General features: G+C 34.8%; 2 protein-coding genes across 2 annotated transcripts; one reads left to right on the top strand and one right to left on the bottom strand.

The window, feature by feature from the left end:
• Positions 1–1,324: 1,324 nt before the first annotated feature.
• Positions 1,325–3,180, bottom strand: LOC104887815 (histone H3.3a). Its single transcript, XM_010672568.2, has 5 exons — positions 3,107–3,180; positions 2,316–2,412; positions 2,129–2,205; positions 1,912–2,002; positions 1,325–1,811 (listed from the first exon to the last, which is right to left on the bottom strand). Exons 2-5 carry the CDS (start codon positions 2,385–2,387, stop codon positions 1,641–1,643), a joined length of 411 nt encoding a protein of 136 aa, XP_010670870.1. The 5' UTR covers positions 2,388–2,412; positions 3,107–3,180; the 3' UTR covers positions 1,325–1,640.
• A 2,616-nt stretch (positions 3,181–5,796) lies between these two features.
• LOC104887820 (uncharacterized) lies at positions 5,797–11,545 on the top strand. Its single transcript, XM_010672574.4, has 3 exons — positions 5,797–6,025; positions 8,167–8,337; positions 10,900–11,545. The coding sequence occupies exons 1-3, from the start codon at positions 5,819–5,821 to the stop codon at positions 10,981–10,983; spliced, it is 462 nt and encodes a 153-aa protein (XP_010670876.1). The 5' UTR covers positions 5,797–5,818; the 3' UTR covers positions 10,984–11,545.
• The last annotated feature ends 1,410 nt before the right edge of the window (positions 11,546–12,955 follow it).

The following is a 12,955-nucleotide window of genomic DNA, read 5'->3' as shown; positions in this document are numbered from 1 at the left end:
CGACGTATCTCGGGCTACAATGCAGTATGTGGAGTGTGTGGGAGGGAGGAGGAAAATGTGTTATACGCCTTACTCCGCTGCCCGTTGGCGGAAGGGGTTTGGAGCCTTAGCTCGTTTCAGGTGCGCAGTGGAATGGTGGGAGGTACGGTGGGTGATTGGTGAGGGTTGTGGTCTCAACTACTATCGGGGGATGATTGGGGAGTTTTTTTAACCACAGCATGGGCCATATGGGGGGCTCGCTGCACGCTGCTGATGGAAGGGGACCTCCGTGAGCCTGAGGCCATCTTGGAGTATGCCTCGAAGATTAGTAGCGAGGCGAAGAACATCAACAGGTTACCCCAGATTGGAGGGGCTGTTGGCTAGTCTTTTGCCACGGAGTGGTCGAAGCCCTGCTTCCTTTGTCAAGATCAATACAGATGCAGGCCGTATGGGGGCTTTGGGATGTAGACTTGGAGTGGTGTGCCGAGACGAGTGGGGTGAAGTGCTTGCTGCTGGTGTGGTTCAAAAACAGGTGGAGTGGGTTCCTAGAGTCGCGGAAGCAAAAGCCGTTTACTATGGGCTGAAGTTGGCGAGGGAGCTTGGTTTTCGCTACATTGAAGTTGAAAGTGATTGTTTAATGGTGATCCGAGCTTTGCGCCATGCTCATAGGGGGACTAACGAGTTTCATTTAATTATTGAGGATGTATTAGATTTGGTTAACGCTTTTAATATTGTTGTCTGGTCTTTTGTCAAACGTTCAGGGAATAAGGTTACACATATGTTGGCTCACTTCCAACCGTGGGAACTTGGCCAACGTATTTGGGAGGACGATATCCCGAGTGATGTAGTAGCGCTTGCTTTGAAAGATATAATATAAGTTCTCTGATGGGTTCCCCTCAAAAAAAAAAAACATAAGATAAATAAAATGTTCGATTCAACTTATAAGATAAGTTCATATAAGATAAGACAAAATAAGTTGAATCAAATCGACTTTTAAGTATTGGTGTCATGTTGACTCAAACTTAGCCGATACACAAGGACTACATATATATAAATTTATAGTATAAAAGATCTTATTTACCCTTCCATATAATGTTATTTGTGATGTCATTGTGCCCTTTATCTGAAGGTCGGAATTATTTTGTTATAATTTTTCCTTCATTATATCTTCAGGTTCTCTTATTCGATTGCCTTAATATGTCTGGCACACAATATGTTGCACATGGATATGAATTTCGTAAAGAATTCCAAAGGACCCTAAACGCTGATAAATGTTAATTCTATAAAACCCCAATATAAATCTTGAAACTGAAATCCTGACTTCAGATAACATTTTGCAGAAAAGTAAATAAAGCATTATTTTCTATTCCCAAACAGCATATTTCTTGCAAACATGAGAATAAACGTATTGAATTAAACAAGTACCAACAAACTAAATCATAGATTGTTTATGAGTTCAAAACAAACCCAGCAAACCTAACAAAATATCCAAAATTAACATCCACCTACGAGAAAAGTATACCCAAATTCCAAAACAACACAGTAATTTGTAGAGAGTATCCAAAACTAATATCCAAAATTATCATATGTACTCCATTGTATCAATTCCAAACCTAGCTAGTGACCTCTATCACAAACCTCCATTGTATCTTCACATCTCTTTAAGCACGCTCGCCGCGGATGCGACGAGCCAACTGAACGTCCCTAGGCATAATGGTAACCCTCTTGGCATGAATAGCGCACAAGTTGACGTCCTCAAAGAGGGCCACAAGGTATGCTTCTGCTGCCTCCTGGAGTGCCAATATTGCGTGGCTCTGGAACCTTAGTTCACTCTGTTCATTCCAACATCCAAATTTAAACTCTATTTAGATAACAAAATTCCAGCAAACCCTAATTATCAAAAATATCATTATAAAATTATTCGAATTTCACCTTATAATCTTGAGCAATTTCACGAACAAGACGCTGGAATGGGAGTTTACGGATCAGAAGCTCAGTGCTCTTTTGGTACTTGCGGATTTCACTGATCAAATATAGATTTAAATTATTACAATTTTAAGGTGCCGAAAAAACTGGAAATAAAAACAGTGTGAAATAAAATAAAAAAGATAAAGATAAATTATAAATTCGGTTGAAATTGAATAATTACCGAAGAGCGACAGTTCCAGGACGGTAACGGTGAGGCTTCTTGACTCCTCCAGTGGTTGGAGCTGATTTTCTCGCAGCCTTTGTATTATGAATTTAATAAAAAGTAATATTAAATAAAATTGATAATCTTCTTCAACTTATATAATAAAAAAAAACACCTCAACAAAAAAAAAAAATCGAAAATATACCTTAACAGCAAGTGTCTTCCTAGGTGCCTTACCACCGGTAGATTTACGAGCAGTTTGCTTAGTACGAGCCATTTCGATCAAATTCAACAAAAAGAATCTGCGAAAAATCCAGTAATTAAACACAAATAATGTTAAGAGACAATAAATTAAACTGCAAGCAAATATAATCGAAAGATTAACATTGTTAGTCACTAAACAAAGCGAAACGTCTACCAAAAGACTGCGCAAAATTCCAGAAAGCACAAACAAATTTGACGAAAATAAATCAAACCTAAAACAGTACTACGACCTTAAGAGTTAAGATTATTATCGCCATTGTTATTAACTAAATAAAGCTAAAACGACGAAGAAGATTTCAATGAAATTTAACAAAAAAAAAAACTTCCAGAAAATACGAATGAAATTAGCGAAAATACATCTAACTGCAAGAAAAACTAAAATCGTAAGATTATTATCGCCATTGTTATTAACTAAAGAAAGAGAAACGTCAACAAAAAGACTGAGATAAATTCAAAAATTTGACGAACATAAATAAAACTGAAAAAATTACAACAACCTAGAGATTACTATCACCATGACTGCATGACACTACTGTTATTAACTAAAGAAAGTTAAAAACAAGAAGAAGATTTCAATCAAATCCAACAAACGAACTTCAAAAAACACGAATGAATTTAGCAAGAAAAATCGAACTTCAAGAAAAAACTAAAACCTAAAGATTATTACCGCCATTGTTATTAAATAAAGAAAGCTAAAGATAAGAAGAAGTTCATTAGGAGAGAGAAATAAACCTGAAAATCGGAGATTAGGGTTTCTGATTTGAGAAGAGAGCGAAATTGGATTTTACTGCATGCGAATATGGGATTTAGGGGGTATTTATAGGAGAGAGAAAGAGGAAGGGTGTGGGTTTTGAAGAAGGCAGACGTGGTTAGAAACTTAGAATAACGGTGATTTATGTGACACGTCAGAGATCCAGATAATTAAATTATTCCTAATTAGTGTGTTTTGATTGGTTGATTAAAATGGGGAAAGGATTTAGGAATATATTTGAGTTTTTTTGTGTTTGTTTTGTGTGTGATAATTGAATTATCCTCTGCTGCAGTGCTGCCTACTGGTGTTGAGTGGAGAGCAAGTTAACCATTCACCCGAATTGTTTGAGCAAAGAATGTGGAATGTTTTGGGCCTGACTAATGAACAGGCCCAAACCTTAACCCCCTTTCTTCTAGTGAATTTTAGATTTATACTATTTTTTCTGACCTAAGGTACAAAATTGGAATTTAGGATATCGTACTTCATAGCTATTTTAAATGAATTTTAATTTTCTTGTATAAGAAACACTAACTAGTACCTTCAAGTTCTTGATAAGTAATTGGAAAATTCTCCATTTTTTTATCCTCCATTGGGCGCCCATTGGTAAGAACAAAAACCCTACTGGACCGGCACCTATCGCAGGTCAATCAGCCCGGTTAAATAGGTCAATGCTTGAAAATAGGTGAGGATATAAGAGAATCCCTACTCTCAAGCACAAGTAGGTTGTGGGATTCGAACGTGTCACTTCAAATTCACAAGGTGAGTTTCACACCACCTCCACTAAGCAAGGTCGGTTATTGGATAATTCTCCATTGGTTACCCCGTGGAGTACTCCCTCCGTTTCATTTTAATCTACACACTTACACTTTTCACGCATGTCAATGCAAAATTTTGAGGACATATATCTTTAGTTTTGTATTTCTAAAAATTATAAAAAGTACATATTAATAAAATACATGTTGTCATGAATCTAACAATGCAAAATCCCACATGACTATATTTTCATCTGCGTATAAATCACAAACTATGGTCAAAGTGAAATTTGTAGATAGTGTAAAATATCAAAATGTAAAAATTAAAATGAAACAGATGGAGTATATACATATGCATGAATAATGTTATAGTGTTTGAGATTGATTAAACATGCATGAACATAATTACACAACTTTTGTTCATAAACTTATATAATTATATGCATACGCAACTTGTTTTATTATGCTTATTAGGATTAAATGTCTTTTAAAGAAAGAATAATAGTTAGCAGGAACTAAAGTTATCTCGAACGTACTGGATGTTTTTAGAATAACTTAATTTAACGTGTAAAGAGTAGTGGCTAGATTAGGGCTACCACCACCCTTTTGGGTGGTGGTAAGCCCCCTTTCTCCTTTTGTTACTAGTTTTTTATGTTTATGTTTCTAATAAATTTTAGTCTCTCTCTAATGGAGAGTTTTTCTACCCATATATTGGGTTATATCTACCCATATATTGGGTTTTATCTCTCTCCATGTGAGAGTTTGGAGACGTTGTTTTTGGTTTTTTGTATAATTCTAGATGTTAATTTGTTGATCAAAATATGTGCGGAGTTGCAACAGATGTCAAGACTTCATTTACAATCAATTGAATTAAGTCCAGTTCTACTTCAAAACTACAAAAGATCGACAGACTCCCTTGCAAAAGGCTGCATCAGACAGCGATGTAAAAGACGAGGGTGTTCAGAAGTGCTAGATCTACTCAACGATCGTGGTTTTATCATATTAGAATTGTATTTATTTCATTTTGATATGTATTTGTTTAGTTTCTACTTCTATTGTAGATGTCGTATGACTTTGAATCAATGAATTAATGTTATTTTCAAAAAAAAAAAAAGTAGTGGCTAGATTTTTATGAAATCTTAATTAGCAGTCAAGTTGAGCTTGTAATCAATAACTCAATAATATTATGAGTTTTATTTAATTATATATTTTATCTAGAATAATACATTATGTTTGTTGTTTAACTTAAGTAGCATTAAAGTTGAGCGTGTAGTCAATAACTCAATAATATTATGAGTTTTATTTAATTATATATTTTATCTAGAATAATATTATATTTATTGTTTAATCCCTTATCTAACTTACTGTGTATCATGAATTTTTCATGCATTTTGTAAAACCTCATAGCTAATATTAGCTTGTAACAAGATTTGAACCTGTCACCTCTTGTTATTATAGCATGATACAATTAGAGGTGATCATGGGTCGGGCCGCGGCCAAAAAAAAATTCTCGTTGGTTGGGCTGGTCCTAAAATCCAGGCCGAATTTTTGTGTCCAAAGCCTGCTATTTCGGGCCTAAATTAGCGGGCTTTTGCGGACCAAAACGGGTCGGGCCAAAAAATAGACTAAAAAGTCGTTTTTGGCATGCCCAAAGCCAAAAAAATCGAACGGACCGGGCCCCAAAACCCGACCTAAAAACAGATCGGGCCGGGCCAAAATGATCACCTCTCGATACAATTACCATCTCAACCAACTTTAGTGTCTATATTATTATATTTGTACCTTTTTAATATTGTATTTGTCTTAATATATTTTAACAAAAATGTAAAATAATGTATATGAAGTTCGAAAAACAATACTAACAACGTCCTGTCTAAAATACTAGTGCAAAAACTAAAAAGTGTGCAAATTGCAATCGAAAATTGTACTACTAACAGACGAATGTCCGTAAAAGGGAACGAAGAAAGCAAATCAAGCAATAAACGGAATTTGCATTTTCGCAGCGATCATCAGCGTCCGAGAACTCCAGCAGCAGCAGAGAGAGAGATGGGAAGTAAAGAGAGAGAAAGCAAAGGTTATGCGTGGGCTCTTGCTGCGGGCTTTACCGCAGCCTTAGCTGCTATTTCTGCTAAGTATTTCTCTTCTCAGGTACATATTTCCATTATTCCCACCTTTAATTTTTTTTGCCCCTTTTACTTCAATTTATCGCAATAATTGCTACCAAATTTGATATTATAATTCATTGCATTTATTTACCCGTGGATTATATTGTGATCTAATTTCTGGGAGCAAAGGAGTTTGATCAATTAGATTTAGAGAAAGACTGAACGAATTAAATAAGTTGCTGAAGATTTGGAGAAAGTTGTTAATTGGGTGTGTGATAATTGATCCTTCATGAAAACTAGAAATTAAAATACAAATGCTGACTCTAAAAATAAGCTCGAATTAGTTGGGCCAAAATGGGGTTTTGAGGATCTGATGGAGCAATGCAGAATTTGATCCTTTGTTATCTTTGCTTGACATTGAAGAGCTACTGCTTTTTTCTGTTTGTACATGATCCAACATTGCACTCAATTAGTTTTGTGTGGGTTTTTGGTGCGATTTGCGACGTAATGTGGAATATGCTTATGAGGGCTTAATACTGTGTTATGTCGCTCAATCACTATTTGAGGGTAAAGACTTGTTGTTAGAAGTGTAAGAGTTTAGTCTAATTCATTATTCGTTTGAGCAATTTGTAGAAATAGGGTGTGGTAATGAGTTTGGAGTATTTGTTTTACTTACCCTTGTCACTTATGTGTGGAGGACTAGTGATATACTACACCGGAAATGCACTTGAGATTGTGCAAGGTCACTAAATTCTTGATGTTGCTATAATTTGAAAACCTGTACTGGATAGTTGCTAAGTCACCCATGGGTTGGGTGTTATGCACCGGGTTTTAGGTGAACTTAGATGGTCATAATACATGTTTAACGGTAGGCAAAGTTTGTGATACATATCACAAGATTCATATCTTGACCTCAAGCAATGCTGTCATAGGATGACAGAAAGAGAATCTCTATTGTGGAAGAATGTCGTAGAGATTTAGCTGCTAAAACCAAGCGCCTTCTACATTACAAGTCTTGACTCGTAGGGTGTGGACAGTTTGAATCATGTGAAAGTGAGCAACATGGGATGAATAAAAGAGAGCTTTTATAGTCGAAGGAGCCTCTTGAAGATGCTTAAAAAGTTCACGCTCTTATCCATTGGAAAATGAAATTGAAAAAAAAGTATGAATCTTTAGGAGCTATCTGTGACCCTGGGTTCCGGTTGGGTTTGCCTTATGAAGGCAATAAGTAGAAGCAAACCTGAGTCAGGTCGGTCTCAATAAAATAAGTCTAGATGTATACAGTGATTCTTTACTGGATTCCCTATTCCATGCTGCTTCCTTGTATGTCTTTTTCTTGGATATATGGCTGTCTAAGAGTACAACTCGCTTTTAGAGCTGTCACTTATCATTGAAACTTTCTAAAACTGATTGGTTGTGTCCACTTAAATTTGACAAACGTGATTGCTAGTGATTGTTGAACCTTATGGTTATTTGCTGTGAGCCTCTGAGTTGCTTTTAGTGGAGAACCTTCCTAGTGCTTAAAACTCATTTCTAGGTTCCAGCTCAGCTTGTGTAGATAACAACTTTCTCTTAGAATTTTGTTTTTTGTGCTGGAGTTTGTAAGCTTAGATAGTCAGTTAGGCTTTTTTTTTTCCAATCTTCTATGTTATATGTAAAGAGCTCCCTTACTAAACATTTTTATGTTGATGTGGTTCATAGCAATGAAAGTACAATGTGAAACTTCTTTCAGTGCTACAGTAGAGCTCGCGACTTGATTTATGATTATATGCAGCAATGAGGGTTCTGTACTTCTTGGTGCTTAGATTAACAGTGATGTAGACAGGTGATTAATATGGAAAATATTAAATGGCCTGAAGATGAACTCGGTCTTTTGCTGGTTTTCTCCAATGTTGACTTCGATATGAATCTGGACAGTCCCCCTATAGCCTTGTGTGTCATATTTGTTGGTGGCAAACTTCACAGCAAACTGCTTTGTCATGTGTGCTGGGGTTTTGGCCATAGTCTATGTGTAATTGTCTGGCGAAAGCATGTCACTGCAATGAGCATGTGTGCAACATAAATATTTACATAAATCACGCCCTTCCTTATTTGTGTAGTTGCATTGTCCTGTTCCTGGACTAAAATGTCGTGAAACCTTAGTTGGAAGCATTTAATTGACGTGGACAACTTTTTTTTCACCAGCTTGTCAAATACAGCCTTGTTATTGCGTTCAATGTGACAATGTGGGGATGCTATGTCAACAGCCTTAGAGCACTTTCGTCTTTACAAGCTACAGTGACAAACTTTGCTATGAACTTCCTCTCTTCTGGTCTGGCTGGTTTCTTTCTATTTGGAGAAACGTTATCAACCAAGGTAAAAGAAAAGGTCTCGTTCTTGAAAATTGTCTTTATTCGATGTAGTCTTTCATTCATTGATATATGTTGGACAACAATGTTGGGTCTTTTTTTGCTACATGGTTTAATCATGATGTATTGATGCTTAGTTTGTCTACAGCTATACTATTCTGACTTGCTAAAGAAATTGTTTCTTAAATGGAAGGTAATTGACCTGTTTAAATGCGACAGCTGCATAAAACTGAAGAGGAAAATTATCTTAATGATATTTGCTTGGTCTAATAATCCCATTGCCATCATGTAAGCATAATTGTGTTTCCCCATTTTAGCTGTTCTCTTGTGCTGAACAATGAGAAAAAATATTCAATGAAATATTATGCAGATAGTAGAAAATTTTAGAGTTGTGAGCGCTTTTACCTTCTTTATGAAGTGAAGAAGCATGGAAGCAGGGGCGGATACAATAAGGGGCCTGGGTTGCTCACCTCCCCCCCCCCCCCAAAAAAAAAAAAAAAAAAAACTGTTTTGGGCTTTTCGTGAAAACAGTTTTTTAAGATAAAATGATACGCTTGCAGCCTTGCATATGTAATACATAGTCCACTATTTGGTTCATTGGTTCTTTGCCCATAGTATAGACGAGAATTTTTTGCACGCGATGCGTGCTTGAATTTTTTTTCGAAACAGAAACTCGATTTTCTTCGACATAAGAGTCAAAATTTGAACATTTTAGAAAAAAAAAAATATATATCATTGAAAATTTCAGAAAATGTCATTGCGAACATAATAATATTCTGGAAATGCGCGAATATTGTTAATCTTAATCATGACCTAAAAAGTTATTAGCGTTTTAAATTTATTTTAGTTTTTTCCCTCTTTTGTTTGGAGCTTCTCTTGTGAGTTGTAAAAAATTTATTAGATCGTAGTATTGTGCAGTTATAAGCCCATAATCGAATTCGCGCAACCTGTATGATATATGGCACGAAATATTTTTTTCTTAGCTGTGGGAACTGGATATAGTAACATCTTTTTGAGGGGAAAAAAAGGAGGAATACAGTTTGCCAAATATAGGCAACTCTTAAATTTAGCAAAGTCAAAGATACAAACACTATTTTGTAATTTAGAAAGAGAAGGGGGGCAAAATTGGCATTTCAAAAGAGGACACCATTGCTCCCCCTTCCCTTATATAATAAAGATCAGGAGTTGGGGGATCGAATCTCCGTGTTTACCTTTTGCTTGAATAAAAAGTTCCTACCAAATCTTCGTAGCTGCATTTTTGTCATTTTTTCCTTAAATTCTTTCTTTTGTCCTATTCTTCCAATTCTCTATTTATTCTTTTATTTATTGGCTATTTTTTTTGCTTCTATCATTCCTTAATATTGAAAGATATTTTTGATATATTAAATTAGTTCTTAAGCACTGAAAAAGAATAGCTTATTTTAAAAGGACCAAGTCCGAATTGGTTGAGAATATTAAGATCTTTTCCAAATTTTTAAACATGTGTGTAGACTATGTTTTTTGCAAATATGCCGAACAACTTTGTATAAGAATAATTTTTTTGAAAATGTTTAGTGTACCAAATAGTAATATTAAATTTATTCATGTCAAATCTAAATTTCTCATTATCCATTCTTGCGATAAAATGACTAGCGAGTCGATATATCAGGCATAGTAAGTACCCCTATATGATTTGGTTACTAATCCATACTATTGGTGCCCCCCCCCCCCCCCAATCTAAAATCCTAAATCCGCCCCTGCATGGAAGCACTAAACCTAGGCATACCTTGTAATTTATATGGAGAACTTATGAGTAGTGTGGTTATTGGACACGGCTGTCCAATGGCACTAGGGTTGGGCTAGAAATTGAAGGGTTTTGGCCCTTTTGCTCCTTAGTGAACAAGGCTCTTACAGGGTTTTGTTGGGCAACCCATTAATATCAGAGGATAGGGTTGCATGGTTAGAATCACACTCCTTTCCTCATTTCTTTGGTGCAAACAGGTTAGGACAGCTAGATGATAAGCTAACCTTGGTAAATTATAACATTTACAAGCAGCAGAATATTGGTGAAGTTGGGGCAGATTACAAAATTAATGAAATCTAATGTTAGTTGATGACTCATGACTGATAAATATAGAGTTACTGTATGAAGGGATTAGACGAGAGCAGATGGCTCGCTCGGCCCACTGGTCACCCACTAGGCCAAGATCACATTGTAAATTTGGATTCGAGAAATAATATTTGTAAAGTATTTGAAAACTACTGGACAGTTAGTCACCCAATGTAAATGCTATTGTAAACTTTGGTTCGAGAAACATCAGTATTTATCGTTGCACAATGGCGTAGAGGAACTTTATTCTGGGACTTAATATAACGAACCTTGTTCTTAATCACTAGGCCAAGATCGTTTTGGCATTGATAGACAATTGAGAACGAGATAAACACAATTGGTTTGTGATTTTCTGAGCAATATTTTCAAGGCTTTAATTTCTTGTCCATTTTTGCTTTCTTCTATATATATGCTTTACCAATATTGCTTTTGTTATTGCCATGCTAACTAGAACTCTCTAATCCTCAATTCTGGCAACAGTGGTTCACTGGTGCCTTTTTGATTGTTGTGGGTGTATTCATTCTCACTAAATCAAGCCTAGAGAAGAAGGAGAATACCGATTAGAATTTTGGACACACACCAAAGCAAGAACCTTACAGTCATTACAGTGCTACAGAGAGCCAGTTGAGTGCAATCAATCAGAAACTTTTGCCAATTCATCGTCGGGGAACGCCGACAAATTCTTCCAGCGCAATGTATTATTGGTTTGAATATGCTATGCTTTTTCTTTGTGTGAATTCAACAACTTTTGCTAGAAGAAGATGGATCCATCAGACCGACAATTCATGAATCAACAACGCTCCGTTTAATTTCATACTTTCTGGTGAATTTATGTGTTTCTGAGATTTTAATGCAGAAGTTCACCCTTGATAATCTTGAACTGTATAACTTCCTTGCTTTTATTAGGTACCACTGATTTGTATATTATCATGTAAGTGGAGATATGTCTGTGTTATAAACCTTTTTAAGTGAAAGATTAAAGTGCAGAATATGTTCTTTTTTTAATTTGTAAGTTTAGCAAGTGGTGAACAGCTTTGAGCAAATGAGTCACATTGACAAAGAAGTTGATGAATTGAAATGGACAAATTATTTTGGCGAGTATTAATAGAAAGTTCATTGATGTTTAGTTAGCATGTGTAAGACGTATCCTACCATATATGCCACCCATAGTTTGTTGTGATTGCTTTGCTTTTTTTGGAAATTCAGAAAATTTATTGATATTTGAGCTACTCATGATATCTCCCCTTTTTACGAACTTAAAACGGAAGTTTTACATCATTGAAATTGTTTATTGATCTCTTTTTATCTTCACTATTGTACACTTCCATAAAATTTAACATAATTCATTGCCAACGTTTTTTCTACAAAATTGAACGTGCTAGAATATATATAAAGGTGTGACTTTCATTGTTGCACTTTTTTTGAGGGTTACCTTTTGCATGGATGAATAGATAATCCTATTATATATTTACTACAATCTTATAACTTCTGGTTCACATTCGCATTTTCTTCTCTATTTAACGACACTCACCATATGCGATTCCCTTTCATGATTCAATTAAGAAACATGGTAAGATCATAACCCCTTTCAATATTATTATGATTTGGATCTTTGAAATGATGTTTGGAACCATCCTTGACTTGATCAATTGATAATTTTCAACCATTTATGAGTGTATATATGAAATTTTAAAGGATCTTCATTTTAGTCATACTTTCTCTAGTCTTTGTTTCTCCAACTTTTGTTTCATTTATGAGGTAAAATTAGAGTTCTAAGTTGATTTGTTACAATAGAAGCATCAATATCTCAAAACGCTCACCTGTTATAAAGGGTTCGAAAATAAACTCTTTTGACACTTTTGAGCGGTCATAACTCATACAACACCACTAAAATCTCACTGAACGCTAGTTTTGTTGACATTATATAACATTGAAAGTAGATTTTCCTAAGAAGTAATAAAAGAAAAGTGAAATTATTTGATTGACAAAATATAAGAAATGAAACTTTCTAGAGATAATTATATATACTTTCCACAAGATTTTATTTTATTTGATAGGAGTTTTCACATAATTGGATTGTAATTATTAAGCCAACATTACATCTTCGATCAATTTTATGTTGCATAAATAAATGGTGGTTCATAACAATGAACATCAAAATTATGGCCATGTTTTTTGTTTTCAATTATATTATAGTTTCATTAGGGAAAAAAAGTTGAACCTTTATGTATAATTATACACATTAATATCTAAATCTATTTTCGTGTGTCCAATAATCTTCTTTTTTAATTTCTTGAGTCCTTGAGAAAAATAACTTCTTCTACATTATACGAAATTGAAATCGACACGTAGTTAAGGACTTAAACTTGATGTAACATTTTTTCTTACTTCCTTTTACTTCCCGTGTTTCTCAACAGATGTGGAGTATCACATTGATTGAAATTTGAACACACTTACCAAAGTACAACTTTGATAATAAAAATCTTTAATTACTTATTAGTTGATTTTTTTATAAAACAAAATATATTATGAAACT

Source organism: Beta vulgaris, chromosome 1, assembly GCF_026745355.1.
Source record: "Beta vulgaris subsp. vulgaris cultivar EL10 chromosome 1, EL10.2, whole genome shotgun sequence".
Classification (NCBI taxonomy): domain Eukaryota; kingdom Viridiplantae; phylum Streptophyta; class Magnoliopsida; order Caryophyllales; family Amaranthaceae; genus Beta; species Beta vulgaris.
Note: the sequence above shows the minus strand (reverse complement) of the source record. Positions and strands in the feature narration are given on the sequence as shown.

Coding starts and splice junctions, on each gene's coding strand:
- LOC104887815 (XM_010672568.2), bottom strand. CDS start 2,387: ATGGCTCGTACTAAGCAAACTGCTCGTAAATCTACCGGTGGTAAGGCA. Junction 2,003..2,128: donor CCTGGAACTGTCGCTCTTCG/GTAATTATTCAA, acceptor ATATTTGATCAG/TGAAATCCGCAAGTACCAAA. Junction 1,812..1,911: donor AAATTGCTCAAGATTATAAG/GTGAAATTCGAA, acceptor TGGAATGAACAG/AGTGAACTAAGGTTCCAGAG.
- LOC104887820 (XM_010672574.4), top strand. CDS start 5,819: ATGTCCGTAAAAGGGAACGAAGAAAGCAAATCAAGCAATAAACGGAAT. Junction 6,026..8,166: donor CTAAGTATTTCTCTTCTCAG/GTACATATTTCC, acceptor TTTTTTCACCAG/CTTGTCAAATACAGCCTTGT. Junction 8,338..10,899: donor GAGAAACGTTATCAACCAAG/GTAAAAGAAAAG, acceptor TTCTGGCAACAG/TGGTTCACTGGTGCCTTTTT.